Here is a 14593-nt window from a genome sequence, read left to right on the forward strand (position 1 = left end):
TCCAAAACATGACTGTCCACTGAAGCAAGAGTTTAAAATGTTATCTGTAAAAAGCAGAGGAAATTCCATCAAAACATTGTTCCATTTATTAATAAAACCATGGTTGTTTTTTTTCTGCCTCTCAACTCTGCAAACTCCCACTGGGGCTTGCCTCATGCTGGGGTCTTTCCATCTCAAATATCATCACGAAGTATCAAAGCTTCTGCTAGCCAAATCTTGCAATCGGTTGCATTCTGTACAATCAATCTGTAGGCAGAACTTGAATAGAATGCTGGGTTCTGCATGGGTCATTGAGGGTAGGATTTCAAGACAGTCAAGTTACACTTGTGTCACTGAAGACAAAATTTGGCCCACAGAACCTTCTATTTCTGGTGACAATGCAGTAAAAAGAACAAACGCAGGATGACTCGCAGAACCCAGGCTGAATTTGCAGACACGTAGGAAAAACATTTTTTAACTTGTAAAATGCGCAAATTTCATCTGGAATCATTGAGACACAGTAACGATGGACCCCACAATGCCATTTTAGTCACTTTTCAGAGCAGAAACCCACATTCAACAAGATTCTATCCATGGCCCTGTGTATACCATGATTACGCAGCTGCATAAATTGTATCATAATTGCCCATCTTTTTGAATTTGTCACTTCTTTTTTTAAAATCAACCCTTACATTCTGGGGCATAATTAAGTCTCTTGCCTTCATGGTTGCAAAGAAAACCTTCAGATGTGAAACAAATGTAAATCAAAACGCAGACAGTTTGAAACAATAGCTCTGAATCAAGTGTGAACTGCTCCATTTATCTCTAAAATGTGTTAACTCTGAAGCCCAATGAGGATACTTTAAGTGTCAACACTGTTAACTGTTTCACAGCTGATCATTTTAGCAGAAACATCAAGCTAACACACTCATCTATAACTGCTGGATGCAGCAGCAGATGGTGCAGGTGGATGTTTTAAAAGTTTGCTGGGGTAGACAATGAAGAATTAAGGCCCTCCCAAGATTTAAAGTCAATCTCTGCCCCTGCCTAAAAGAAGGGGGAGTGGGGCATCCCCTCTTTAACTGCCTCCTCCTTGCCAAAACACAAAACAAACTTGCCTTCCTGAGGGACAAAGGCCCCAACTATTACCCAGTTTGTTAGAACTTCCAGTTTCCCAGCAATAATTTCTATCATGCAGTTATGCATTGTCAGTATAAAAATCTGATACTAAACAAATTTTATGTTGGCCATACACTTTCAGTTTGTTGCCAAGTAAAATAAATAAATAACAAGGGATACTGCACTGATTATGTTGCACTGGACCAGGCAAGTAGAAGGGCAGTGAAGGACAGCGTTTGTGTGGGCAATTCTGCATAAATTGGTCTACAGTGGCAAACAGAACATGGGTTCTATCCCTAGAAAGAAGATATAGCCGTTTCTCAAGCACATACCTTACTTGTAAACGGCCCAACATATCCTGACTGGCCTCGGTTTCCTTAGATAAGGCTTTGTTTAGACTGCCTGTTCAAACCCTTATGATGCAGGGAGCTAGAAATATTCAGTCTGAAATTGATGCCAGTGGCAAGGCACAAGCTAGTAGCCACTCAGGATCTAGGGATTAATTAATTTAAATTACACCTGTCACAATCCAAGTCTTTTCATACAACTCTGAGAAAGAGAAGGAGGGGTGTGTAGAAACAGGAAAAGTTTTAACCTGCAGGTTTATCATCTCACCTGATACAACCTCTGAAACTGAGGGTTTGGGATTTTGCTGGGTTTAAATATGTCTTCGGTTGTCTCCCCATCATCATCTTCATAAGCCAAACTCATAGAATCAATCAGAGAATCAACCGCAGATAACTGATCCTCTAAACCAACAAATATAAATATGCACAAAAAAGATTAAATACACTTGCAGAAGGATCTGCTTGTAATAATTCACCCACAAAAGATTCACTTCAGAATATGAGATTTTAACAAAGGCATCAAATGCCCAAGAATTCACTATGCTTTATATTCCCTGGGGATACAGACAGGCTGATAATGAACATGCATAATCAACACAATAATGAAAACCCTGCATTGTTTAAGGACTACAATATGAAGTTATAGAGCCTTTCAGTTTTGTGAAGATCTCAGGTTACTGCTGCCTTTCTGCTTCCATTTTTCTTCTTTTCCAAGATGTTTTTATTTGCAACAGAAGGTTTATAGGCCACTTGAAAAATGAAGAGAACAGTTGGTTTGGAGAACTAAATGGAGTAATGCAACTTTTAAAAGTTACGAATGTAAATTAACTCAGTTCACAACAGTCAATTATTGCCTTGGTAAGATGGGTTGTTGAATTTCTACTTTCAAACTGCCTGTTACAGGCAGAAAATGGAAAGCGAATCAGGAATCGCATAGTATCCTTCATGTCCTGACTGTCAGATTCTTGTTCCTTTTCAGAGTGGGCCTTACAACAAATTAGAACATCCAGAGCACAGTCTGGATTACACATTACCCCAGTAATCCATCCTACTCCAGACTCTTGGGACAGTGAAGCAAACACTGTGGGGTTTCACCTTGGCCTCCTGTCTGAATTCCAGCACCTGTGTGTGCCTGCTTCTTCAGCACTAATGCCTGCACACAAATTTAAACACCGGCTTTGCACTTGTAGATTACATCATAGGATGCATATGAAGGTGGCTGTTAGATAGCCTATCTCAGAGGTGGCCAACCTGAGCCTGAGGAGCCAGAATTTACCAATGAACATTGCCGAAGAGCCACATTAATATGCCAGCAGCCTCCCAACCGCTACCCCCTTCAGCCCCCAGCGCCTCCCGCCCACTGGCAGCCCTGCCAATCAGCGCCTCCCCCTACCTCCCCATGCCTCCCACCTGCCACGATCAGCTGTTTTACAGTGTGCAGGAGGCTCTGGTAGGGTAAGGGGAGGAATGAGGGCATGGCAGGCTTGGGGGAAAGGGCAGGGGCCTTGGGGGAAGGGGTGGAGTGGTGGTAGGACCTGGGGCAGAGCAGGGGGTTGAGCAGTGAGCACCCCACAGCACATTGGAAAGTTAGCATCTGTAACTCCAGCCTCGGAGTCAGTATCTATGCAAGGAGCCGCATATTAACCTCTGAAGAGCTGCATGCGGCTCCGAAGCCACAGGTTGGCCACCCCGGCCTATCTGAAGGAGCTGCTGGTTCTCAGTCCAGTTCCTAAAGTACAGAGGTCTACAGTGTGAACTCCATCACAAAGAAACCCTTTGCTGACAGTCTCAAAAGAGAGGCCAAAGACTGACTGGGTCATAGAGGATTAACCAGTTCTCCCTAAAATCATAAAGGTTCAGATGACAGCCTGTGATCATTTAACCTGAGCCAGACTTTAGCCTGTAGTATAGTGTTGAAAGGCTGTGTACAATCATTAGAGCCACTCAGTCTCCAACTAACCAGACAAAGTTCTGATGAGCTGACCAAAATGACTTTTTCCAAACCAGATTATGTTTTCAAGGGAAAGTCAAACATTCCATGTATTTTAGAGTGACTTAAAGTTATGGTATTAGACTGCAGCCAATCAGTAAGGACCTAACTCACCTGTAGGAGCGTACTTTTTATTGTTTTTCAAAGAGGAAAACATGTATTGTCGTAAGTCCTCCATGTAGGGTAACTGCACATATATCAGACACTAAGGGGGGAAAAACAAAAGAGAAGAAAGTGAATTTGAAGTGAAAATTCAAAGTTAGTCCCAGAAGTAAGGGCAGCAGAAGTATAAGGAAATCAGAAATCTAGAAACTGTACAAAGTGAAATAGTCTGATTTACTAAAAACTGTGGTACAATACAAATGTTAAGTACAATATTTAACATAATTATTACTTTCACCAATATGAGGATGATTAAAAAAATTGGATCAGTAATGCTCTAGCCATTTATGAGACCTATTTATGAGACCTATGAGACTGGTCCATCATCCTGCTAGTTTAGGATTGTTGCCTACAACTCTGTCCAGACCAGCTTTAAATATGCCATGCAATGGAGCTTTCATCACTGCCCGTGAGAGACTGCTCTGTAGCCGACTCCATCTTACCATCAGAAAAAGCTGTTTTTGACTTTCCCTGACTAAATTTTGTTTATTCACATACCTCCTCCAGCTCATGACACCCGAAATAATTCTTTTCCATCCTTGATGTTTATACCCTTTAAAAATACAAAGACTTATGTCCACCCCCACCGTAGTCACTGCTTAGCCAACCTATACATATTTAGCTCTCTGAACAGTCTCTCACAAGTAAGATCACTGGAGACATATGCTGCAGAAATTCTGCAATACTGTACAGCTTTTAGGGGCTCACTGGGGATTTTTTTGTATTTCAATGTGTGGGTGCGGGTGTGTGTGATGTAAAGCATTCATTTTTTTTAAAAAACTACACTTCTAGCCCTTCTGGTTTCAAAGGAAACCTTCCCAGATGCAATGTGAAACAATCCGGCACTATCTTCCAGAGTCTATAGACTAACTCAAACAATATCTCTGAGAGGCATGAAATAAAGAAAATGTAGAATCATAGAAACGTAGGGCTGGGAGGGACCTTGAGAAGTCATAGAATCATAGGACTGGAAGGGACCTCAAAAGGTCATCTAGTCCAGTCCCCTGCACTCATGGCAGGACTAAGTATTATCTAGACCAGTGGTGGGCAACCTGCGGCCTATCAGGGTAATCTACTGGTGGGCCGCGAGACAGGTTGTTTACATTTGCACAGTGGTCTGCAGCTCCCAGTGGCCGCGGTTCGCCATTCCCAGCCAATGGGAGCTACAGGAAGTAGTGTGGGCTGGCGTGCCGAAGGTTGCTGACCACGGAACTAGACAGTGGGGAGTCTTGAGTTCACCCATTCCAGTCATAAAGCTTGGGTACGCCATAAGTTTGGAGCTGCTGAGCTAGTAAAACACCACTAATCAAAAGTGATGGCCAGTGCTGTTGTCTCACACCTTCTCCATAACTTGAAGACCAGAACTGAGAAGATGACTAGACAGAAGGGTCAGAAAGAGGTCTTTCTAAATGTCTCACAAAGCCCTGCCACTCTACCGCTATCATTCCCATATATTAAAGAAGAAATAAACAAGGCCCTCATGGCCATTAGAAGTGCTAAAGCTGCTGGAAAGGCCCATATTTACCAAAAATTCCTTAAGAATTTGGAACCAAACGGACAACCAAGGTTCACAGACCTAGTCCCTGCATTACATTCAAGATAAAGATCCCAAAAAGCTGATTTAAGATTGTGGTCATTACCCTCCTCAAACATGGGAAACCAACAAATGATGCCACCAGCCATCATCCAAAGGCACGCCTCTCCACAATTTGCAAGTTAATGGAGAGGGTCTTACTGGTCCATCTCACTCCATCTTTGAGGCCAACCTGCCAAAGGAACAGGCTGGTTTCAGATCAGGATGGAGTTGCTACAACCAGGATCTTGCCATTACTAGTCACACTGAAGCTGGCTTCCAGTGGAATCTAAAAACCGGAACAGTGGTGATAGATTTATCGACCACCTACGACACACAAGTCTTCAAGTCCAGCCCCCATTCAATTCAATGGGATGTCAAATAAAAAACTTAATGACAACAACATTAAATGTCAACTATTTCACTGCTGATTACTTTAGCACAAACTTCCCACTCATGTGCTTTATTCAGTGCAGCAAGATATGTCTGAAAACCCTTTTGACAGCTATTAGATCCACATTCTGCATTAACATGCATCCTATAGCGCTACATGGAGTATAAATCAGTGAACAATCTGACCACAACTTTTAAAGTTGCAAATACTGAATTTTTTTCTTGTCCCCTCCCTTCTTGATTGCTTTGCTATGAAAAGAAAATCAAATGTCTGACTGAAGATCTAGAGCATGGGTTTTCAACCAGGGGTTGCGAACAAGTTCTAGCAGGTTCATGGCCATCTCCCTTTCTTTATAGCTAGGATGGCAATGAGGTCCTGAAACATTTTTCAGTTATAAGAGGTTCATGGTATGGAAAAGGTTGAGAACCAATGATATGGGGGAATTCAAAGATCTGGGGGGAAGACAGATGTCAGAGAGATGAGGGGGACATTTTTAAAAATAAAATAGGGTAAAATAAAAGTCATTATTATTAAAACTATACAATAAAGACACATATTTAAACATACCGTTTTGTTCTACCATGTGCACTTGCAGTGAGTTCACTCTAAAGAATATCCCAAACCCTGCAAATCTCCCCCCAAATTTCACAGATTTCACGGGGGGGGGGGGGGGGGTGGAATATAGCAAAAGTTAACAACGTTTCTAGCAGAGCTCTACTGGTTCTAGTCTCAATTATTTCTTCCAGCATTTAAATGATTTTAACTAGCTGCTCAGAATTCCCAATTTCTTAGTATTTTGTTGGTATTTAGATGCCCAGAAATGACTGCAATAGTCCAGATATGGTCTCATCACAGATTTATAGTAAAACGAGCTTATCTCCTTGCTCTGTGTCTTGATGTCTCTGTGTCCAACCCAAAATTACGCTGGCCTCTTTTCCTGCCTTATCATACTGCAAACTCATATGTAATTTGCTGTGTTGTGAAACTTCATAAATTAATGTTTGCAAACAATAGATTTAGAGACTCTCTGAAGAAAGGCATTATATAAGGTCAAAATGTTACCTCATATGCATCCTTGATACATGGAAAGGCTACGCCAACCTGAGGATTAGATCTTCTGTCATAAGCATAACGCACTATGGCCACCACATCCAACTCATCCAAAGCATGAATCAGGGCAGAAAGAGCAACTGCTGCAGCCTGTCAAGAAAGAGCTGCAAGTTCATACAAGCCCTCGTTAAAAGCTATTCAGACCAACTTTCACACTGAATCAAAAGCACTGGCGAGGATGTCTCCACTTTTAGTCAGCAGCTTGACTTAAATACCACCTTTTTACCTCCAAAAGACACAGCAATAGGCACAGTTCAAATCTGGTCATGACAGTGGATATATTAAAAAGTAGGGACTATCTTTAGATCCTGTTCATATCACCATTTCAAAACAAACATGGAAAGGGTTCTAAGTGAAACTGCAGGATAGAAAGGAAAGAAGAAATGGTACTTTCAGGGCTTTGTTTTTGAAGTTTCTATTTTCTTGAATGTTGAGAGTAGACCCAGATTTCATTTTAAATGTGAGAGAGACTGAGTGCAGGGACATTACATAGTCACCAGTGAACAAAAGGTTAAACCTCAAGTCAGGTTCCCTGTCCCCTTGCACAGATGTTCAGAGGGAGGACTATAAAATGGCTGCTAGGAAGTAATAAGGCTTGCTTGAACCCCAAGTTGGAGAGTTTTGGCTCCTTTTCTGGTTATAGTAATTTATTTTCCTTTTTCCTCATAATCATTAGCCCTTGAAGGGAAAGAAACCTTGCTGACTGCCTCTGTATTTTTTTCTGCTGAGGTTTTACATCAGCTTGCAACATTTCAAACTTTGAAAAAAATACAAACCACACTTTGCATTCCCCATGAGACAGTCTGAGATACAATGATCCACATAAAATCAGGCCACCATTTACAAACACTTGTAGCCTTCCCAGGTATAATTAAACAACAGTGAAACTTACAAATTTCTCATTTCTGATTGGACACATGATATTCATTTTTGGCTCAATTCTGCTCCCATTGACCTCTATGAGACCTGGATCTGGACCTTTGTAAGTTGCATAGTGAAGAATGTATTTGTTTTAGTAACACCAAAGGACCCCTACACCATCATTACTGCCAGACTCATTACCATTAATTCACAGTGAGCCCCCACTCAACTTAAAATTAATTTATCTTACCTCATCATCTTTTGCTGCAAAGACCTTCAGAACCTGGTTGCCCATGTAGTGATGCCTCTGGATCTATAAATTAAAGTTTCTAAAATTATTAGTTTTGATCTAAAACAAATGTCATTTTTAATTGTACCAACTAATTAATTCTACACTAGAAGAAACAAACATAATACCCACATGTAAGGACAGAGCATTTAATTACTATGTACGGTAGATATAAAACTTATATGTTGCTCTGTTTCCATTTACCACACCACGTGGAACACTACTCATATTTTGCAGTATTCATCAGAGAACTGCCATTCTATCAAATGATGTTTGGAAGGTGCTGCACTAGCCTTATTAGTCTGTATGGAGAGTGGCAGTGGCTGCCAAAGGGAAAATTACATTTCACTGGGACAGATACGATTCAGCATCCACATTTTGCTTTTACAACCTGGCAAAATTCTCAGTCTGAGATCAGACTTGAACTAACAAATTCCAGGATATGTGGTAGCCATTGGTAGGTATGAATGGGCAATAAAGAAATGAAATACTGGGCTCATGGAACATTTGTCTTGGGGTGAACAGTTCTACATGTTATTTAACACTATTTAGAAAGTCACAGACAAGATTAAAGCATGCTTGGTACTGTTTCTCTTCAGTATGTTAAAAACCTTTGAACATGTGGATAATAAGGCTCCTGGATGTAGATTTGGAGGCAGATGTTCAGCAGCTGTAAACTGTCGTAACCCCATTTAAGTCAATGACAATTTATGCCAGATGAGGATCTGACCTTCAGAAATCAGCACCATTCCTGAAGTTCTTGAAGTCAACCTGTTGTACCTACTATTATTCCTTCCTATTTGTCTTTAGGAGCTGAAATACTATGGTGTCGAGCATCACATATACCTAGATATATATGTCGCTGCATTTTCTTTGGTTTGCCAACTAACATCTCCTTTCTGTATTTTAAAGTCTTCTATGATTTCTTGATTTACATGGTATTGCTTATAAATTAAAAATCAAAGTTTAAAAAACAGTAATAAGAAGATGCCTTATGATCTTCTTTCCTGAGGGATGCGAATGACTGAAAAAGCTGCTTTGGTACATTGAGAAAATGATATAAGGTGGGTTTATTCCCTCTTTAATCCTGTATTTGGAACTGCTCCAGTTTCTCTGGTTAATATGCTGCATGCAGTATGCTGCACTGGAAAAGGAGGGGAGGAGCAGATCCAATGGCTGAGGAGGGGGAGCCACCTGTCTCAAGGCAGGGAAGTTCATGGCCATTGCACCCAGGTAGGCGGCAGAGTAGGGTGGTGGAAGCCAGGGACTCCTTTCTGAGAGGGCGGAAGCACCCATCCGCCAGTGTGACACGATGTCCCAGGAGGTGTGCTGCCTGCTGGAGCCCACATCTAAGACGTTACAGAAAGGTTACTGAGGCTCAGCTATCCCTCTGACCACTACTCCCACACTGCTCATTCATGTGGGCACCAAATAATTCTGTCAGGTCTGACCATGAGAAGATCAGCGGTGACTACAGGGCTCTCAGAGTGAAGGTGAAGGAGTCAGGGGTGCAGGCTGTGTTCTTGTACATCCTCCTGGCTGAGGGTAAGGGCCCAGGCAGGAATATGTGTATTCTGGAAATGAATGCATGGCTGCGCGAACAGTGTTGATGGGAAGACTTTGGCTTTCTTGATCATAGCATGCTGTTCTGGGAAGGAAGACTGCTGGGAAGAGATGGGACCCATCTGACCAAGAAGAGGAAAAGCATCTTTACACAACAACTCATCAACTTAACAAGGAGGGCTTTAAACTAGGTTCTAAAGGGGCAAATCAGGAGGAGATGGTAGATGAGGCCTTTCTAGAACAAATAAGGGACTTTAGCTACTCAGAATCTTGAACTGGACTCAGAACAGGATAAGTAACTAATGTAGTTCTGTGAAGAGCTAGCGCAGTGTATTCCCACTGGTCTGTTTTAGTAGAAAGGCAGCTTTCTAAAGTAGAAGCTTTACTTTCTGGGTGCCCACATGATCAGACCGTGTTATAATAATCCAGTCTGGAGGTGATTAAGGGATGGGCTGTTGTAACTAGATTCTCACGTGAAAGGAAATGGCACAAACTCCTGTCTAGTCAAAGATGTTTTGGGCCACTGCTGTTATAAAAGAGTTCACGGACACATCTAGCAAGATTGAGGCTGAGCACCTGTGGACAATAGAGGGATGGTTGCAGCGTCTGACAGCTTTCTATGTATTGCCCTCTGCCGATCAGCATCACCTCTGTTTTTCATGGTGATGGCTAATGATCCTTCTGCTTTTCATCCAGGTCCCTATTTTGTCAAGGCACTGTATCATCTGGGAGACTTGACAAGACAGAGAAGTAGATTTGGGAGCATTCAGCATTCTGCTAGCACTGAGGCTCAGTATCTTATGATCCCCCCCAATGACTTCACCATGGATAGTGAATAAAAGAAGCAACCTGACTGAGCCCTGTGGGACTCCAGGAGGATGCGTAGATGCCCATAACCACTATCAGGGATTTCCTGGAAAGGGAAGAGTAGTGCCAGCTTAAAATTTACTGCTTTCATGTGTATGCGTATGTGTATATTCCATTTTTAGAACATGAGGCAAGATATCTCGTTGTCCAGGACTTCCCAAATGATTAAATCCTGCTTTCCTAGCTGATTGTCGAAGTTGTAGATAGCAGGAAGGCAAAGTGTTTGGTTTCTTACTGAGATAGAGAATGTCTCATTTTAAGCCTTGTAAGGCTCCCAGATGCCATGGTGATGAATGGCCAAATGAATGCTTCCAAGAAAAAGAGTTAGAATATATCCACAAACACTCTTTAATGTCTCTCTATAGTGTATGTATCTACTTTTAAAAGATATATAATAATCTTCCTACACTTACTGCTTCTGAGCCCTAATTTTGTGAACCAATCACTACATTTAATTTTTTGTTACTTTAATGAAAACAAGAGGAAAACCACAGCTCATAACTTAATCCTAAAAGAGTTAGAATTAAGACACTTAGCTTCCAAGAGTTCTCAAACATTGGTGAGCTTCTATTGGTAGTACAGTGAAATAAACACACAGACTTGGACAAAGCCAGAGGATTTTGAGCAGGGAACTATCCTGGGACTGGGGAAGGAGGAATCCGCTTCCTTGACACTGGCAGAGGGTGGGGCAATTCTGAAGCTTCTTCTTCAACCACTACTTCAGCTCCTGAGCTAAAGTAGGGATTGCAATACATCCGCCACCCCTAAGTGAGGATTTGTGACCATTGGCTCTGTATAATTATGAGCCAGAGGCCACAATGATGAATCTTGCTCAAATGCCCCCTTTATAGTGACCTATGTGGAGTCCAGATCCACTGGACACAGCAAATGTGAACTGTCCCTGCACACCTAATAACAGCCACCCACACAACATGCACCTGTTCACTGGAGCATAATACAGCATCATTGTCCCCTGGTGACTCTGACCTGTATTCAACAGTTATCCAGTAATTGAGTGGGAAGAAGTTCAATACTGCACCTGAGATGATCTGCTGAATCCTAGTACAGAAAAACACTTTGCTTCGGTTTTGTATTTCATTTGCTCCTCATCTACTTTGGAGAAAGGAACTATATCGCTCCCATAGCAGAACCCTGGAGAAGAAGAGATGAGCATCTGCTAAGCATAAGGGCCTACATTTCTTACACTGAAATTAGCACTCTGAATATTTTAACAATGCATGCATGCCCCATAGCTATACCCCATACGATTAATTTTGTAATTTATATCAAATTACTTTCTCTTGTTAACAAAATAATCACACACTCCATAGACACAATTTGCAAATCACAAAAAAACAGTTACACTTCTTGTGCATCATTTTACATAATGTACCTACTTTTGCAGATATCAGGAAAGAAAAAAATATTTACTTATCACACTGCCCAACACCTTATACTCACAAAACAATACTCAGTGAAAAAAGCATGAGCACTCCTTGCAAATAAAAATAGCAAAAACATAACACAAATCAGCAGGGGACTCAAAGAAAGGAATCCACAAAAAATTCAGAGACCAAGTGCCATTAAAATGGATATTAAAGAACTACTGATGCCTCATGGAAAAGCAAAAACCTTTCTATAAAGAGATTAGTTGATCTAGTGTTTATTTCTGTATTTGGCTTCGTTTGCTTGTTATTACTAGGGATATTTGCATGAAATCAGGATCTTTGTTTCCTAGGAGCATATCACTTGGTTCTTGCTGCTTATTCCCCAATCTGAAGTTACAATATTCTGCTTGCAATACCACAATTAGCTTCTGTTTAGCTGCTGATGCTGTCAGAGCCTGAGGATGATGTCTTCAGGTGGGGAATAAACACCAGAAGCAATGAACATCCCAAAATGAAGAACTTGTTTCCATGTACACTTCCTTAGGAATTTGAAAAGAAAATGAAAAAGCAAAACTCAAAAAACATGCTCAATGTGCAGAATACTCTGTAAACAGAATGTTCTTCAACAATATCTATGAAACATCAGGAGCTCTTTAACTGAAGTTGAACGTCAGGCCACTGGGTGAAGACATCTTTGGTCTCTTTAGTTTACTTTGATATTGGAATCAAAAGTAAATTGTATCTATTTACTACTGCTTTTCTCTGAAGAAAGTATCTGACAGGCATTCACAGATCAGGACTTCAGCAGAAGGAGGTCAGGAATGCTCAAAGATTTCTAGAATGTTCTGACCCTGCTTGAGGAAGCAGGCAGCAGCTTTGGTGTGAGGAAGGATCAAGAGTGTTTCAATATATTGTAACATATCGTAGCCTTGTTACCAAGATTTTAAACTTCTAGCCTCTTTTTTAAAATATGCTGTAGCTCAACCACAACATGTGGGTGTGGTGCAGGAATCGCTCTCTAAAATCCCATTGTTATGATGGAGGTCAGATTAGATTATCATAATGGTCAGTTCTGGCCTTAAAGTCTATTAATCAAATCCCAAAATATAAAAACTATCCAGAGGTGAGTTAGTTTAGATCCAAGGACAGTGCCATCTTAGAGAACTACTACTAACAGGCAAATAAATGTACCCCCCGCTCTAATAAGTCTACATGGATAGATCCATATTTAAGACCCAATCCTGCTCTCACTGAAGACATGGCAATTACAAACTCATCTGAAACATTTAAGCATACTGAAGGAAATAGAAAGTGTCCCCAAATTAACTGGAGTGATGGCAATAATTTAGCAGGAAAAGATGCTGTGGAATTCGAAGAGAACCCTACCTAAAATCTACCCTATAAGCGGATTTTTTTTAAGTTTGAAATTATGAAATATGCACAGAACACTAAATTAACATTACTTACTAGCTTTTTTCCTAACTACATCATCTCTGCTTAAAGAGACACAGTCAACTTAAAATCACACAGATGTATGAACATTTTTAACCTACCACACCGGACCCTCGCTAGAACATGGGATTTGGGATCCATGCCAAGTACCGCGTTATAGCAGGGACTGCGTTAAAATGAAATTACTGTACACAGTAAATGTCACATCCATAAAGTATAGAAAATCTTAGAAAATAAACTCCTACTTGACGGAAACAATAAACGAGGAAAAAAGTGTTGCTTTATGAGAGATTTAAAGTCAACATTACAATAAACTAGTCTAGTTTTTCTTTAAAAAGTCGGTGAGTTGCTTTTGCTTCTTGCTGCTGTGCTGCTTCCACTTTGCAAACTGCAAAAGGCTACATAGCTGCATGATTTTTATAGGCTCAACGTCTTGCGCCTAAAACCATCTCAAAGCAGTCTCTAAGCCAGCTACGGTCGCAGTTGATGTTGGAACGACGTCCACTTCATCTTCCTCTTCTTCTTCCATGACGAAAGCCAATTCTTCAGCTTCTGGAATGTTGTTTGGTCGTACGGCCTGAAGAATTTGGTCATCCGTTAGACTTTCAGCAACGGGACAAAATTCTTCTGCTTCATCGTCACCTCTTATCCAGAACATGATATTCTGTGGCAGAACAGTTACCCCGAGCCCGGACAGTTGCTGGCACAGCTCCTGCATCCACTCCATGTCTGTTCTTCCAACTTCCTCCTCTGTAAATCCCTCAAAGTTGAATTCCTTGTCAGACTGTCATCTGCTTTCTTCATTTTCTTCCAGGAGCGGGTGGCCAAACGACTCTCTCAGTCCCACCATCCAACAGCGGTTTATCGTTTCAGTCCGTAATAAATTCCAGGAATTGCCGCCAATGTAAAAGAATTCTTTTATAGTCAACTTCTTCAGAAAATCGGTGACAGACAACTTGCTTTCTATCATTTGTCGTACCGAGTTCTGTCGATAGGGCTGCTTAAAAATGGCGATAACACCTTGATCAAGCGGCTGGATTTTGGAAGTCGTGTTTTCAGGTAAGTATTCAACCCATATTTTACCGTCACCGGTTCTGAGTCTTTTGGCCGGAGGATGCACTGGACGGTTGTCTAGCAAAAGAATGGCCTTTTCGTCTAAGCGTTTTGCCCGCAAATGCTTTCGCACAGAAGGGACAAATTCAGTGAAGAACCATTGTTCAAAAATCTCTCTGGTCATCCAGGAATTTTTGGAGTTCTTGTACGAAAACAGCACGCAATTCACATTTACATGATGAAAGCACTGAGGCATGAGAGACTTTCCAATGCACAATGGTTTTAATTTATGCTTGCCTGTTGCATTCACACAAAACAATGAAGTAAGGCAATCTTTTGCCCGTTTATATCCTTCTTTCTTACGTTCATCTGTTCTGATAGCCAGGGTTTTATCGGGCAACATTTTATAATAAATTCCTGTTTCATCTGCATTGTAAACCTGTTCC

General features: G+C 41.1%; 1 protein-coding gene across 3 annotated transcripts in view; it reads right to left on the minus strand.

Moving 5' to 3' along the window:
* XRCC5 (X-ray repair cross complementing 5) overlaps positions 1-14593 on the minus strand; it is a 71783-nt gene that overhangs the window by 37722 nt on the left and 19468 nt on the right. For 2 of the 3 annotated variants that reach the window (XM_077829538.1, XM_077829539.1), the window contains exons 9-13: positions 11294-11406; positions 7786-7848; positions 6627-6764; positions 3550-3640; positions 1714-1847 (exon numbers count right to left, since the gene is read on the minus strand). In XM_077829538.1, coding sequence (XP_077685664.1) covers positions 1714-1847; positions 3550-3640; positions 6627-6764; positions 7786-7848; positions 11294-11406 — 539 coding nt within the window. The remainder of the gene's footprint in view (positions 1-1713; positions 1848-3549; positions 3641-6626; positions 6765-7785; positions 7849-11293; positions 11407-14593) is intronic. The other variant, XM_077829540.1, reaches the window with a different exon arrangement.

Source organism: Eretmochelys imbricata, chromosome 11 (assembly GCF_965152235.1).
Source record: "Eretmochelys imbricata isolate rEreImb1 chromosome 11, rEreImb1.hap1, whole genome shotgun sequence".
Lineage (NCBI taxonomy): Eukaryota > Metazoa > Chordata > Testudines > Cheloniidae > Eretmochelys > Eretmochelys imbricata.